Here is a 12637-nt window from a genome sequence, read left to right as displayed (position 1 = left end):
AGAACATTTCTGCAGTGTCAACTATGGGTGACATCACAATATCACCCAGGAAGTAGAAGGATGTTGGTGAGGGATAGACAATGGGAGACTGCCATCATTTCAGTGTTTTCCACACTTAGGGGGTGTATAGTAGAAAAAGGGGAAAGCAGGCTTGGGGTACCCAAGTCTGGGGTTCTGGGGCTGGTTCCCCTACTTACTCACCATGTAATCTCTCTAAGCATCAGAGTTTTTATTTTAATCTGTACAAGGAGGCTAATAATATTTAATATAGCTCTCATACTCATCTTGTGCAATTAATTATGAGACTCCAACTGGAAACTACCTGTGAGAATGCTTTTACACAAAGTCATACACACACAAGGGACCTGCATTCTTAGTATCAAGAGGGTTGCAGGGGCCCAGGGAATTTCTGACTCTGTCCCCCTCCTTTGCCCTGAACTGGCCTCACCTAGTCTCCTGCTGCTTATGTGAACCATGCTCTGAGTGGTACCTGAAGCATGCCACACAAGGAAGGAGGGCAGCCACCACCTCTTATCTCACATTCCCTGCTTCAACCCCAGTCCCTCCACTGGGAGGGAATCAGGGGAAATATAGGGAAGAAGAGAGGAGAAGAAATAAGATTGGACCTATAATCTCTAAAGGTGGGTTTTCTGGATGGGGGCCTCAGGCAGGGTCTGGTACCTCCCAAGAGCCTATGTATCAGGCATGTAATTATTGGTTGAAAGCATTTGCTTTTTCCAATTTAATTTGTTCTCATTCTTTTTAAAGCTTGTCTAAATATATCTACTTCCCCCCCAGCCCCCGCTTTTTTTTTTTGTTTTTCTTTTTGGTAGAGGAAATGTCTTCTTTGGTTCTTTCTCTTTTGCTTTCCCTGAGTTTTGAGTAAAATTTTGAAACTGCTAGCCCATCTTATCTGCACTAAGGGGAACAGGGAGAGGGATTTGGGTTTTCTCCAAACTTCGCCTAAAGAGAAACAGGGCTGTGGGGGAACGTCTGGTGCAAGCTGAGTGGATGCAGTGAGAATGAAAGGGAATGAACCCCTGTGGCAGGAAAATAAGGCCCCAGAATCCGGCTCCCTGGTGTGCCCCCTCTCCTTTTGGGGCCTGCTTTTGGGTTTCCTTCTAGAAGGGTCAAAGTGCCCTCCTGCCGGTGCAGCTCTTCCATGGCCCGCTCTGACTCTGGGCCTTCACAGTCATCTGGCCCCTGCTTTGACACTCCTTTTGCTCAAGTCACAATGGGCAGACCCAGACCCAGGTGTCCAGATCACGTAAGAGGTCAGGGTCATGCAAGAAGAAAGACAGTATCCCTGGCTTCTGGGCCTTTTCACAGCTCTTAGGGAATCATGCCAGCAGCTATTTATAGGTAGAAAGACCCTAACCTGCTCCTGTAGAAAGAGGATCACTCAGCAAAAGAGTAGCAAATACAGGCTATTAGCCCAGCTCTTTCGCTCTCACTAGTGAGCAACTTTCTGATTTGTATGATAAGTTTGCCTAAATAGCCCCCTTCTCCCCCATCAGATTGCCACTTAACATGGCATTATTAGGGAATCATTCCTCTCATCGCCCCCTTCATTCCTTAGATTTCAATAGTGTGTGTTGGAAGCCTTAAGGTTGTTCAAACAAGTGCCCTGGGAGGAGCTTACTCATTTAGACTATTATCAGTACCTAACACCTTCACTAGTTTATCTGAGACACCTGGGGTTTTTTTTTTTTTTTTTTTTTTTTTTTTTTGAGACGGTCTTGCCCTGTCACCCAGGCTCCCATGCTGGAGTGCTGTGGCACAATCTCCACTCACTGCAGCCAGGACCTCCCAGGCTCAAGTGATCCTCCCACCTTGGCCTCTCAAGTAGCTGGGACTACAGGCACACGTCACCACGCCTGGCTAACTGTTGTATTTTTTGTAGAGATGGAGTTTCACCATGTTGCCCAGGCTACACCTGAGAATTCTAAATCAAGAGTGGCAGGCAGAGGTGGGGGAGGGAGAGGACATTTCCGAGCTCGTTCCTCATGTGAGGAAGACACGCCTGGTCCGGGCAAGCACAGCAGTGCCCAGGCTCTTGGAGGGAGGTGCCATGACTCTCTTGCTTGTCTTTGCCAAGGCCTGGCCCACCTTTTAGAGTTGATCTCTTCTTTGTCTAAAAGGAAGGCACTCTTTCTGCACTGCTCACTGCCTTATGATATCAAAGCTCTTTCTACCAGGAGCCAGTTTCTGAAAGGCCGCATCTCACAAACTAAGGACCAAAGTCTGAAATGAGTTATCTGCAAGGAAGAAAAGGATGGCTATTCCATGAGATGAAATTCTCAGGAGGAAACACTTCCCAGCCTAGGGACTCCCATGGACTTAGATAACATTCCAATCCTAAAGACAAAGCATGCCTTTGTAATGTTTGCAAGCAAAGCTTTGATAAGGTTCAGTAACCCAAAGTACTCACATCTGCATAGAAAAGTCTGTATTGTTCCTGAGTGAGGGAGTTAGGAGGGGCAGCAGACCAGAAAGAAGGAAGCAGAGACAAGAGCAGGGATGCTGGTGGCAGGGAGAGAACAGAAACCCAGGGTGGTGGGCTGAAAGGCATAAGAGGACAGGGAAGTTTGTAAGAAGGAATATTCAGTTTTTGGCTTAGGCTGTGAGTAGGCAATCTCATGACAGTCTCCACTGCTCACTGCGATGTTCTGATGTGAGTGGAACCCCTGTTGGGGTCTGCATCTAGGTGGATGAAGCAACCAAACAAGAACACGGGGGACAGAAACAAGGGCAGAGAGGCCTCTGGGCACCGTCCTGGGAACACTGTGTTTCCTGTAGTCCCTTTTCTATCCAAAGGCTGGGAGGTCTCCTTCTCATAGTCTTGGCTCAGTTCCTGAAGGTTCCCTCCTGATAAACACTTAGCTAGCATGTTCCCAGTGACTCAGAAGTGATTCCAACTAGGGTATCTTGCCACAGCAGCACCTGGCATAGGTGGCTGACACACATCAGGGCATAGGGTTTGCCCTGACACCCTTTCTATAAATCAAATGAGGCTTTACCTGAGAGTCTTGGAGGAAAATAAGATGACCCTGGAGAACAGCCAAGGCCGTGCACTTACTGTAGAGATCAGTTTCATCCAGGATCTCCGACTTGATAATCTCCTCTATGATATCCTCCAGCGTGACAATGCCCATCACCTCATAGAAAGGGTCCCCTTCTCCCTCATTATTCACCCGCTGGACAATGGCCAGGTGAGATTTTCCTAGAGAACAAATGAAATCACAGTTAAGTATCGGGGACATTTTCAGAGATCTTTTTTTGTGAGAAAAATGATACAAAGTTGCTGTCTGACCAATCTCAGGATTGCACTCATCCCTGGACCTCCTTAAAATATGAAGTTTTTATGCAAGCGCTTATAAATGCAAGGGCTTATAAATGCAAACCTTATTCTTCTAGATTTGTGTTTCTATTTAGGGAAGTTACTGAATATACTCAAAACCAGTTAGTTTTTTTTCTTTGAACTTTTACGTATTAGCAAGTATATGTTAGCTGATATAATATATACTAATTGAAAGAGCAAGAATTTAGAGTCAGAATTATGGTAAAAGTCATTCTCCTCCCCTAAGCCCCCTTCCCCGCTAACTATCCCAGTTACTATTCCTTGACAAATCATTTAATCTCCACTGAATTACCATCTCTCATCTCGAATCAGGAAATAATGCCAGTGTGGTGATCTTAAAACATGGCCTTCGTGGTATGCCTCCCACGGAGAGGTGTGATCTACAGCCCCTCCCCTTGAATCTGGGGGGGCTTGTGACTACTTCAACCAAAAGAGAATGGGAAATGAATGTTCATTATAGGACTTCTGAGGCTAGGTCATAAAGGCATGTAGCTTTTGCTGCAAGAACATTGTAAGAAGTCTGACTACTACCCTGAGGCCACCATAGTAGAGAGGCCAAATGTAGGTACTTAGGTGCCAGTCCCAGCTGAGCCCACCCTTCCAGGTTTCCCACCAAAGTGCCAGGCAGTTTGGCAGAAGAAGTGGTCTTGGAAGTGGATCTGCCAGTCTCAGCTGATCCAGCCCCTTGTCTCACTCACTCCCCAGCCTTTCTTTCTTCCCTCCCTCCCTCCTTTCTTTCTTTTCTTTCTTTCTTTCTTTCTTTCTTTCTTTCTTTCTTTCTTTCTTTCTTTCTTTCTTTCTTTCTTTCTTCTTTCTTTCTTTCTCTTTCTTTCTCTCTTTCTCTTTCTCTCTCTCTCTCTCTCTCCCCCTCTCTCTCTCTCTCTCTCTTTCTTTCTGAGATGGAGTCTCTCTCTGTCGCCAGGCTGGAGTGCAATGGTGTGATCTCAGCTCACTGCAACCTCCGCCTTCCGGGTTCAAGTGATTCTCCTACCTCAGCCTCCCGAGTAGCTGGGACCACAGATGAGCACCACCACGCCCAGCTAATTTTTGTATGTTTAGTAGAGATGGGGTTTCACCATGTTGGCCAAGATGGTCTCGATCTCTTGACCTCATGGTCCATCTGCCTCGACCTCATGATCCACCTGCCTCGGCATCCCAAAGTGCTGGGATTACAGGCATGAGCCACCTCGCCCAGCCTCCCCCCAGCCTTTCAAGCAGCTCCCAGCTGTGGCCCCAGACACTGTGAAGCAGAGATAAGCCATTCCCGCTGTACTTCTTTTGAATTCCTGACTCACAGAATCTGTGAGCATAATAAAATAGTTGTTGTTTTATGGCTCTAAGTTTTGGGGTAGTTTGTTAGCAGCAATGGTAGTTTGAACAATCAGTACCTATAAGGTGACTGTGGAGCTCAAATGACCTAGTGAATATGTGAAAAGACTATAAACTACAATGTGTCACCGGCAGAGATTTCATAAACTTCATTTTTATTGCGCGATGACAGAATAATAATAGTTTCCATTTATTCAGGTCTTACTATGTGCCAGAGAACTCTAAATTTATCTATTTAATTCTCATAAAAACCACTGAGGTAAGTGCTATTCTCCACATTTTACAGATAACAGAACTGAGGCACAGATTGGTTAAGTAGCATGCCTGAAGTTACACAGCCTGTAAGAGCAAAGCTGGATTGCAAACCAGGTAACTAGGTTCAGTACTAACCCGGGACTGAAGTTTTGTCTAATAGTCCTGCTTCATATTGGTTTGTTTCCTTCTGCGGTATAGACACATTTCCTGGTCCTTTTTCTAAAATAAAAATCTGGTTGGTTCTTTCCCTTGGCTCAGAGACATTTAAGGAGAAAATCTGGGGTACTGATTCAGATGTTATTATGGAAAACAATAAAAAGCAAGTTCATGCTTTATTAGTACCCTTTATAAACTCTTTTTTTAATTATACTTTAAGTTTTAGGGTACATGTGCACAACGTGCAGGTTAGTTACATATGTATATATGTGCCATGTTGTGTGCTGCATCCAGTAACTCGTCATTTAACATTAGGTATATCTCCTAATGCTATCCCTCCCCGCTTCCCCCACCCCACAACAGGCCCCAGTGTGTGATGTTCCCCTTCCTGTGTCCGTGTGTTCTCATTGTTCAATTCCCACCTATGAGTGAGAACATGCGGTGTTTTACCCTTTATAAACTCTTGCTTGGCCATTGCTAAAAAATATCAGTCAAGAGGAGTGATCAGTTAGTGGGAGGCATAATTAACCATTAAAATGTAAATGAACTTCTGTATCAAATATCTGAAATCATAAGATAGCTACCCCTTGGAGTTTTTAAACTGAAACGAAATTGGAAAGATGGCATTTGTATCACCCAAGAATGGTCTCTAATTTTTTCCCCACCTTCAACCTAACCTTCAGCCTCCTTCTGTACTGATCTGATCATGTTACAACTCTCCTCAAAAACACTCTATGGCTACCTACTGCTTACAGAATCAAGTCCAGGCTCATTAGTTTGGTGTAATATCATCAAGATTCCACAATGTGGCTCTTCCCTGTCTAACTGTATGCCCTGCTACGTCCCCTAATCATTCTATACTTCAGGCATACCAGGTTACCACCACTTCCTTGATTTCTCTTCCCCATTGCTGCCATCTCCCCTACCCCCAACTTCGAGCTCTAGCCCAGGTACCAGCTCTCCAAGAAAGCTCCCCCAGATCTACCCAACTCTGAATCTGAACCAACCTCTCTATTACAGCATTTATCACAAATTGCTACTTCTTGTAACTAGCAATGTATGTGTCCTACACTAGACAGCATTTCCTCCTCAGATCATGAACTACTTTAGGACAAAGGATCATAGACTTAAATAAAGTTCCCTCCATATATCAGACAGCCCATCAGTGCCTGATGAACTGAAGACTGAATAAAAACTCATAATTTATACAATAGGTGATATTAAAACCAGATACTAAAGAAAGCCTTTATTTTTTGATAAAATATAACAGTATGTTTAAATTAAAATTTAAACCTTGCATCAGTGGTTCTAAAATTATCCTTCTTGGAAACAACTACATCCTACCCAGTTTGGCCAAAGTACTTTGTAGCTTAAATTAGATTATATTAATTGTTAGAATGTGCTCAATTTAAAGTTTTTCATTTCTAACACATTTTTCTTAACTTATGGCACCTATTCTCACTTTTCTGCTAATATGTGCTAGCAGATGACAAAACAAATAACTAGTATAACAAAAAGCCTTGGAAAAGTGATTTCTTAAAATTGCTTCCTATAATTGGTTATTTTTTGGTAATGTGAACCCTAGAATACATATAATACAGCCATACTCCCTACCACTAACATAATTTATTCATATGATGAAATTAAATTAACAGTTTTTGATATTTTACAAAGAGTACTATAATTTCCACATTAAAAAACCATCATTGCTCTACACTTTGAAAGTTCAGTTTGAGGACACACTATGTTATCACCAAGGAATAGAGATTTTAAGCCCTAATTATATAATATTTAAGATAATGTACCTAGGTAAGCTATTTAGAAACATTTTATAATTTACTCTCAGCCTCTGAGCTTCCCTCCAAAGCCTGTTGAGATCTGCTACACACAAATGAAGGAAGCCATTTCTTCTTAAGTACAGACTGGGATGGGAATTGTCAATCACAATCCTTATTCCGAGTTGACACTCACAGAGACAAGAAAACCAGCTGTTTCCATGTCACACATACCACACACACTCATGAAAGGTTGGTCTTGAAGAGCCCTATGCCTGCACCTCCCTTACTCCCTTCCTGGGCCCTAGAGGTGCTGGGGGTGGCCCTATGTGAAGCCAATCTTGAGACAAGCACAAGTCACTCCCTCCTGCCACAGCACTTTGTACACATCTCTGTATTGGCATTTATAATAACAATAATAGCTGTTATTATTATTATTGAAGCTACCTGTTGCTATGCACACTCTAGGGGCCAGGCACAGTGTCAGGCATTGCACACACATTATTTGACCTTGGTTGTTTTCTATTTATATGTGATCCCCACCCCCACCCATGAGGGTAATCTCCCTGAGAGGCAACAGGTATGCTACATCCTATTTACTTCTGTTTCCTCAGAATCTAGAATAGCATCTGGCATATCATCAGTAAGGAAATACAAATCAAAATCTTACAACTCTTAAGAAGACAACTCCAAAAGTGGGCAAAAGATTTGAGTAGATATTTCTCCAAGGAAGATAAATAATTGGTCAATGCACATGAAAAGATGCTTAACATTGAGAAGTCAACAAATAGTAGCTGGTAACTGGATATCCACATGCAAAAAAGTGAAGTTGGATGCCTACCTCATACTATACATAAAAGTGAACTAAAAATGGATCAAGCACCTACATATAAGAGTAAAAACTATAAAACTCTTAGAAAAAAACATAGGAGAAAACCTTAGAGTAGAGATTGATTTCTTAGGACACCCAAAACACAATCAAATTTAAAAAATAGATCAAATGGACTTCACCAAAATTAGAAACATCTGTGCAAAGTACACCACCAAGAAAGGTAAAAGACAATTCACAGAATGGGAGAAAATATTTACAAATCATTAGATAAAAGACTTATATCCAGAATATATAATGAAATATTACAACACATAAAAAACCAACTCAATTAAAAAGTGAGCAAAGGATTTGAACAGATATTTCTCCAAAGAAGATATACAATTGGTTAATAAGCAAATGAAAAGATGCTTAACATTGTCATCATGAAGGAAATTCAAATCAAGATGCTAATGAGATACTTTATACCCACAAGATGGCGATAATAAAAAAGACAGATAATAACAAATGTTGGTTAGGATGCAGAAAAAATTGAACCTCTCAGACATTGCTGGTGGGATTGAAAAATAGTCTGGTGGTTCCTCAAAATGTTAAACACAAAATTATCAAATGACCCGACAATTCTACTTTTAGAGAAATGAAAACATATGTCCACACAAAAACTTGTACATGTTTCCAAACAAAATGTGTTATATCAATACAATTGGATATTAACCTGCCATCAAAAGGAATGAAGTGCACCCTACAACATGGATGACCCTTGAAAGCATTATGCTAAGTGAGAGAAGCCAGACACAAAAGGCCATATGCTGTATGATTCCATTTATGTAAAATTTCCAGAATAGACCAATCTACAGGGGAAGAAGTAGATCATGGTTGCCAGAAGCTGGGGAAAGGAGAGTGTGGGGCATGGCTAAGTGAGTACAGAGTTTCTTTTGGGGTGATGAAGTGTTCTGGAATTAGATTAGTAGGGATGCCTGCACAACTCTGTATATACTAAAATGCATTAAGTGTGCGCTTTAAAAGGATGAGTTTTATGGTACGTGAATCCTATCTCAATGAAGCTATTATTTTTTAAAAAGAAAACCAATTGAAAAAAATAATAATCCATGCCTGAATGAGCAGGAAGTTGGTGTGGCTGAAAGTTACAACCTGCAACACAAGTTGAGTAAAAGTAGGGACTGCTTCATAAAGAGAATGGGTTGAAATGAGAGGAATGCTGGTTTGGACTTGGGTAATAACTTACAGCACACATGATCATTTTGTGCTCTAGGATGTGTGGAGAGTAAAAATGGTCTGCCACAGGTGAGGCCACTGGGAGACAAGAAATAGGGGAGAAGGCACCATATTATGAGTTTTGTGCAGGCGGAAATGGTGAACAGGGATGAGGGCTTTATCACAGGCAGGAGAGGGAAAATATGAGAACAAAGAGCTGTTGGCCTGGTTCACATCTTTCAGAAACCTCATCAACTCTCAGGGATGACTTGTGAATATTTACAACTCCTAAACTGGGTCCAACTGGGGCAGTGGGCGCTCAAATATCCCAAGCATTCCCATCTTTCTCTGGGCAAATGCTTGTATCTAACACACATTATTTCTCCTCTCTACCTGTTTACCATTTCTACCTTTACTTCCTAATGGCATATGTGGTAAAGTGGCTTAAATTTTGGTTTTTCTCTTCTGCCTTCCTATGAGATTATGTGAATGAGAACTGTGGCCTTTTCTGTTGAGCCATCCCTCTGCAGACTAGCAAAAATTCTCAAATGCCTTCTCACAACTATTAGTCCGATCTCAATTTCCTTCCAACTTTCTAGAAAAGTGAGATGCCTGTGAAATAATTTAGGCTAATAATGAAGAAGAATATCATTTATACAGAACTTCGTGGTTTGTGAGAAGGCTTTATACAGAGTACAGAAGAGCACTGAAGTTGGATGTTCTTCAGGACTTCCTGTACCCCTCATGGTGTGAATCAATGACTGGACAGGCTCTCAGCTTTCTCCAGAATCTATTGAGACATGTGTCTTGTGCATATTTTTAAACAAGTCAGCCTTGTTTCCAACTTCCGTTAAAGGGTTCTATCTCATTTGGTGGGCATTTTCCTTGGCGAGGTGGTGGTGGTGGCAGGGTGGAAGCAGAGACTGTATTCCCTTAGGATCATTACTACAAACAAGACCACACAGTAAAGTCATATTAAGCTACAGATGTTGAGGAGTAGACTAAGCTAAGTTTGTTCCACACACTCTCAGTCTTAAGTCAGGTCCAAAACAATTGGGGCCCTGGCAAAGTCACCCTTCCAATTGCTAAAAATAGTAAAAGTGACAAACTTTAATCCTGCTAAGTCCAAGAGCATAATGTATCTCATAAAGATTCAGCAGAGGCAAAAGGTACTTCTTTGGGTGGAAAACTCTTGAATGATACTAGTTTATGAGGCATTTTTACATGTTTCTTGAGCATACTACTGTGCCATTGAACATCAATAGATGAGAAATCTCTGGGCTGAGTTGAAAAGTAAAGAAACGGTGGGTTTTATGAAAATGCACTTTCTAGGCTACATCTGTCTCTGAGGTCTAAAGAACATATTTAACTCTGGGCTCACTGGTGTCTCACTTCAGATCTGGTGACTACAAACTCTGGCCTCTGGCTTGATTTTCTGCCATGTTCCTGGTGATCAGCCTCAACAGAAGCCCAGCTCTGTCCTGATGGCCTTTCCTGATTTCTACCAGCTGTGAGCTCCTCAAGCCTTGGTTTGCTTCCCTCGAGCCTTGACGACTACTTCCCAGCCCAGCCTCTGATTTACAATCTCTGGCTCCAATCCTGCCCACATCTTGATGAGACACAACAAAGATGATCTGCAACTGAGATTTGAACCTTGTTTGGGCTACAGTGTTGGGATGCATTTGGGTGGAACAGGAGAAATAATCCTCAATGAAGCCTCATGGGTTGGAGTCATACTTCTCTAGGATTAACTGATATTTACTGGTGATCTGTCTTTCCTCTATTAAACAGGGCCACCTGGTAAGACCCTCTACTCTCAATGCTTTGGACTGCATCTCACCTAGTTCAATGGTTTTCAATGCTGGCTGTGCATTAGAATTACCTGAGAAGCTTTAAGTATATTCTATTAATATAACTTGATCTCACACCTGGAAATTCTGATTTCATTGGTGAGGGGGTGGCATCAATAGTTTAAAATGACCCCCAGGTGAGTCTAACGTTCAGCCAAAGTTGAGAACTACTATCTTGGCTTATGACATTGGTCCTCAAAGTGTGATCCCTGGACCACCAGCATCAACATCACTCGAACTAATTAAATATGCAAATTCTGGCTGGGTGTAGTGGCTCATGACTGTAATCTCAGCACTTTGGGAGGTTGATGCCAGGGGATTGCTTGAGCCCAGGAGTTTGAGACCAGCCTGGGCAATATGGGGAAACCCTGTCTCTATCAAAAAAAAAAACCACAAAAATTAGCTGGGCATGGTGGCATGTGGCTATAGTCCCAGTTACTACAGAGGCTGAGGTGGGAGGATCACCTGAGCCTGGGGAAGTTGAGCCTGCAGCAAACTGTGATCGTACCACTGCGCTCCAGCGTGGGCAACAGAGCAAGCCCTTGTCTCAAAAAATAAAAAAATAAAAATGCAAATTCTCAGGCCCAACCCTAGACCTAGTGAATCAGAATCCCTGGGGGCATAGCCCAGTGATCTGTGGTTTAATAAGGTTTACAGGTGGTTTTGATGCAGGCTAAAGTTTGAAAAACACTGGTTTATGGGTAAGATTTGTCACACTGGTTATGAGGAAGAGAAATCAGTACCAAGATGTCTAGTAAATCCTGGTCCCTTTGGTGTACCTAGCTTAAGGGTCACAAGATGCTAAGTATTCATGAAAAGAACCTCCCAAAACAAAGGGTAGCTGCAGTGGCAAGGTGATTAATGCTCTATCTTATATTGTGTGAGTGGTTGTAGTATTTTGTTGACATGGGCAAAAAGTAGTAATTGACTATTCAACGCTGGGTTTGGGAAAGGGTCTCTTTGTGGCTTCTGTACTAATCTCCTCTGAGACATGCTTGAGATACCACATTACCTATTAGGTTCTTGGCACATTTGAGGTCAGTAAAATTACCCATTACTGAAGGTCAAATTAGTGTTTTCCATTGCCCCAAGAATCCAAAGGGCAGTCCTAGTACTGGTTACTGGCAGTGTTCTACCTAAGGTGTTATCATCACTACCTCGTATTGACATACCCAAACTACAAGTCAGATTTCTTAGAAGATGAGGTTTTCAGGCATTGCTTTTAAAGCAGTGGTTCCCAAATGGAGGTGATTTTGCCCCCCAGGGGACATTTGGCCATGTATGGAGACAATCTGGTTGTCACAACTTGGGGCAGGGAATGCTACTGGGCATTTGGTGGGTAGAGGACAGGGATGAAGCTAAACATCCTTCAATGCACAGGACAGTCCCCTTCACAAAGAATTACCTGGCCCCAAACATCAATACTATTGAGGTCGAAAGCCCTGGCCTATTGGGGTGTGGGGTTGGGGGAGGGAGAACATTAGGAAAAATAGCTAATGTATGCTGGGCTTAATACCTAGGTGATGGGTTGATAGGTGCAGCAAACCATCATGGCACACATTTACCTATGTAACAAACCTACACATCCTGCACATATACCCCGGAACCTGAAATAAATAAAAATGTAAAAATATACAGAAAGGCAGTGGCAGCAACATCACAACTGTATTTTGATATCTGAAGAAGCTAAAATAGCCTCCAAAGTCTTTAATAAATATAGCCTTATCTATTCTACATGGTTTAGGCACATCCATAGATAAGAGCTCTCAAGGACTCCATTAGCATACCTCTGATGCCTTAGGGGAACAAAAAGGCAAATAATTGATTTGCTTCCTCTCTTCTTCAAAAATAGCTACAGCACTTTGGT

At 42.3% G+C, this 12637-nt stretch overlaps 1 protein-coding gene and 1 long non-coding RNA gene across 8 annotated transcripts in view; one reads left to right on the top strand and one right to left on the bottom strand.

The window, feature by feature from the left end:
• CNNM1 (cyclin and CBS domain divalent metal cation transport mediator 1) overlaps nt 1–12637 on the bottom strand; it is a 69222-nt gene that overhangs the window by 33620 nt on the left and 22965 nt on the right. For all 6 annotated transcript variants that reach the window (XR_010147001.1, XR_010147000.1, XM_016919080.4 and 3 more), the window contains exon 2: nt 3080–3223. Coding sequence is in view for 4 of the 6 variants with exons in the window: in XM_016919080.4 (XP_016774569.1) it covers nt 3080–3223 (144 nt within the window). In the remaining 2 variants the exon portion in view is untranslated. The remainder of the gene's footprint in view (nt 1–3079; nt 3224–12637) is intronic.
• On the top strand, nt 63–11030 carry LOC107966809 (uncharacterized). 2 transcript variants are annotated; one of them, XR_001706775.3, is made up of 3 exons: nt 63–641; nt 4977–5059; nt 10318–11030. It is a non-coding gene; the product is annotated as an uncharacterized LOC107966809 (long non-coding RNA). The 2 variants fall into 2 exon arrangements; XR_001706774.3 differs by lacking the exon at nt 63–641 and adding an exon at nt 3123–3212.

The sequence above is a fragment of the Pan troglodytes genome, chromosome 8 (genome assembly GCF_028858775.2).
Source record: "Pan troglodytes isolate AG18354 chromosome 8, NHGRI_mPanTro3-v2.0_pri, whole genome shotgun sequence".
NCBI lineage: Eukaryota > Metazoa > Chordata > Mammalia > Primates > Hominidae > Pan > Pan troglodytes.
The sequence above is the reverse complement of the archived record's forward strand: the minus strand, read 5'-3'. Positions and strand labels throughout refer to the sequence as shown.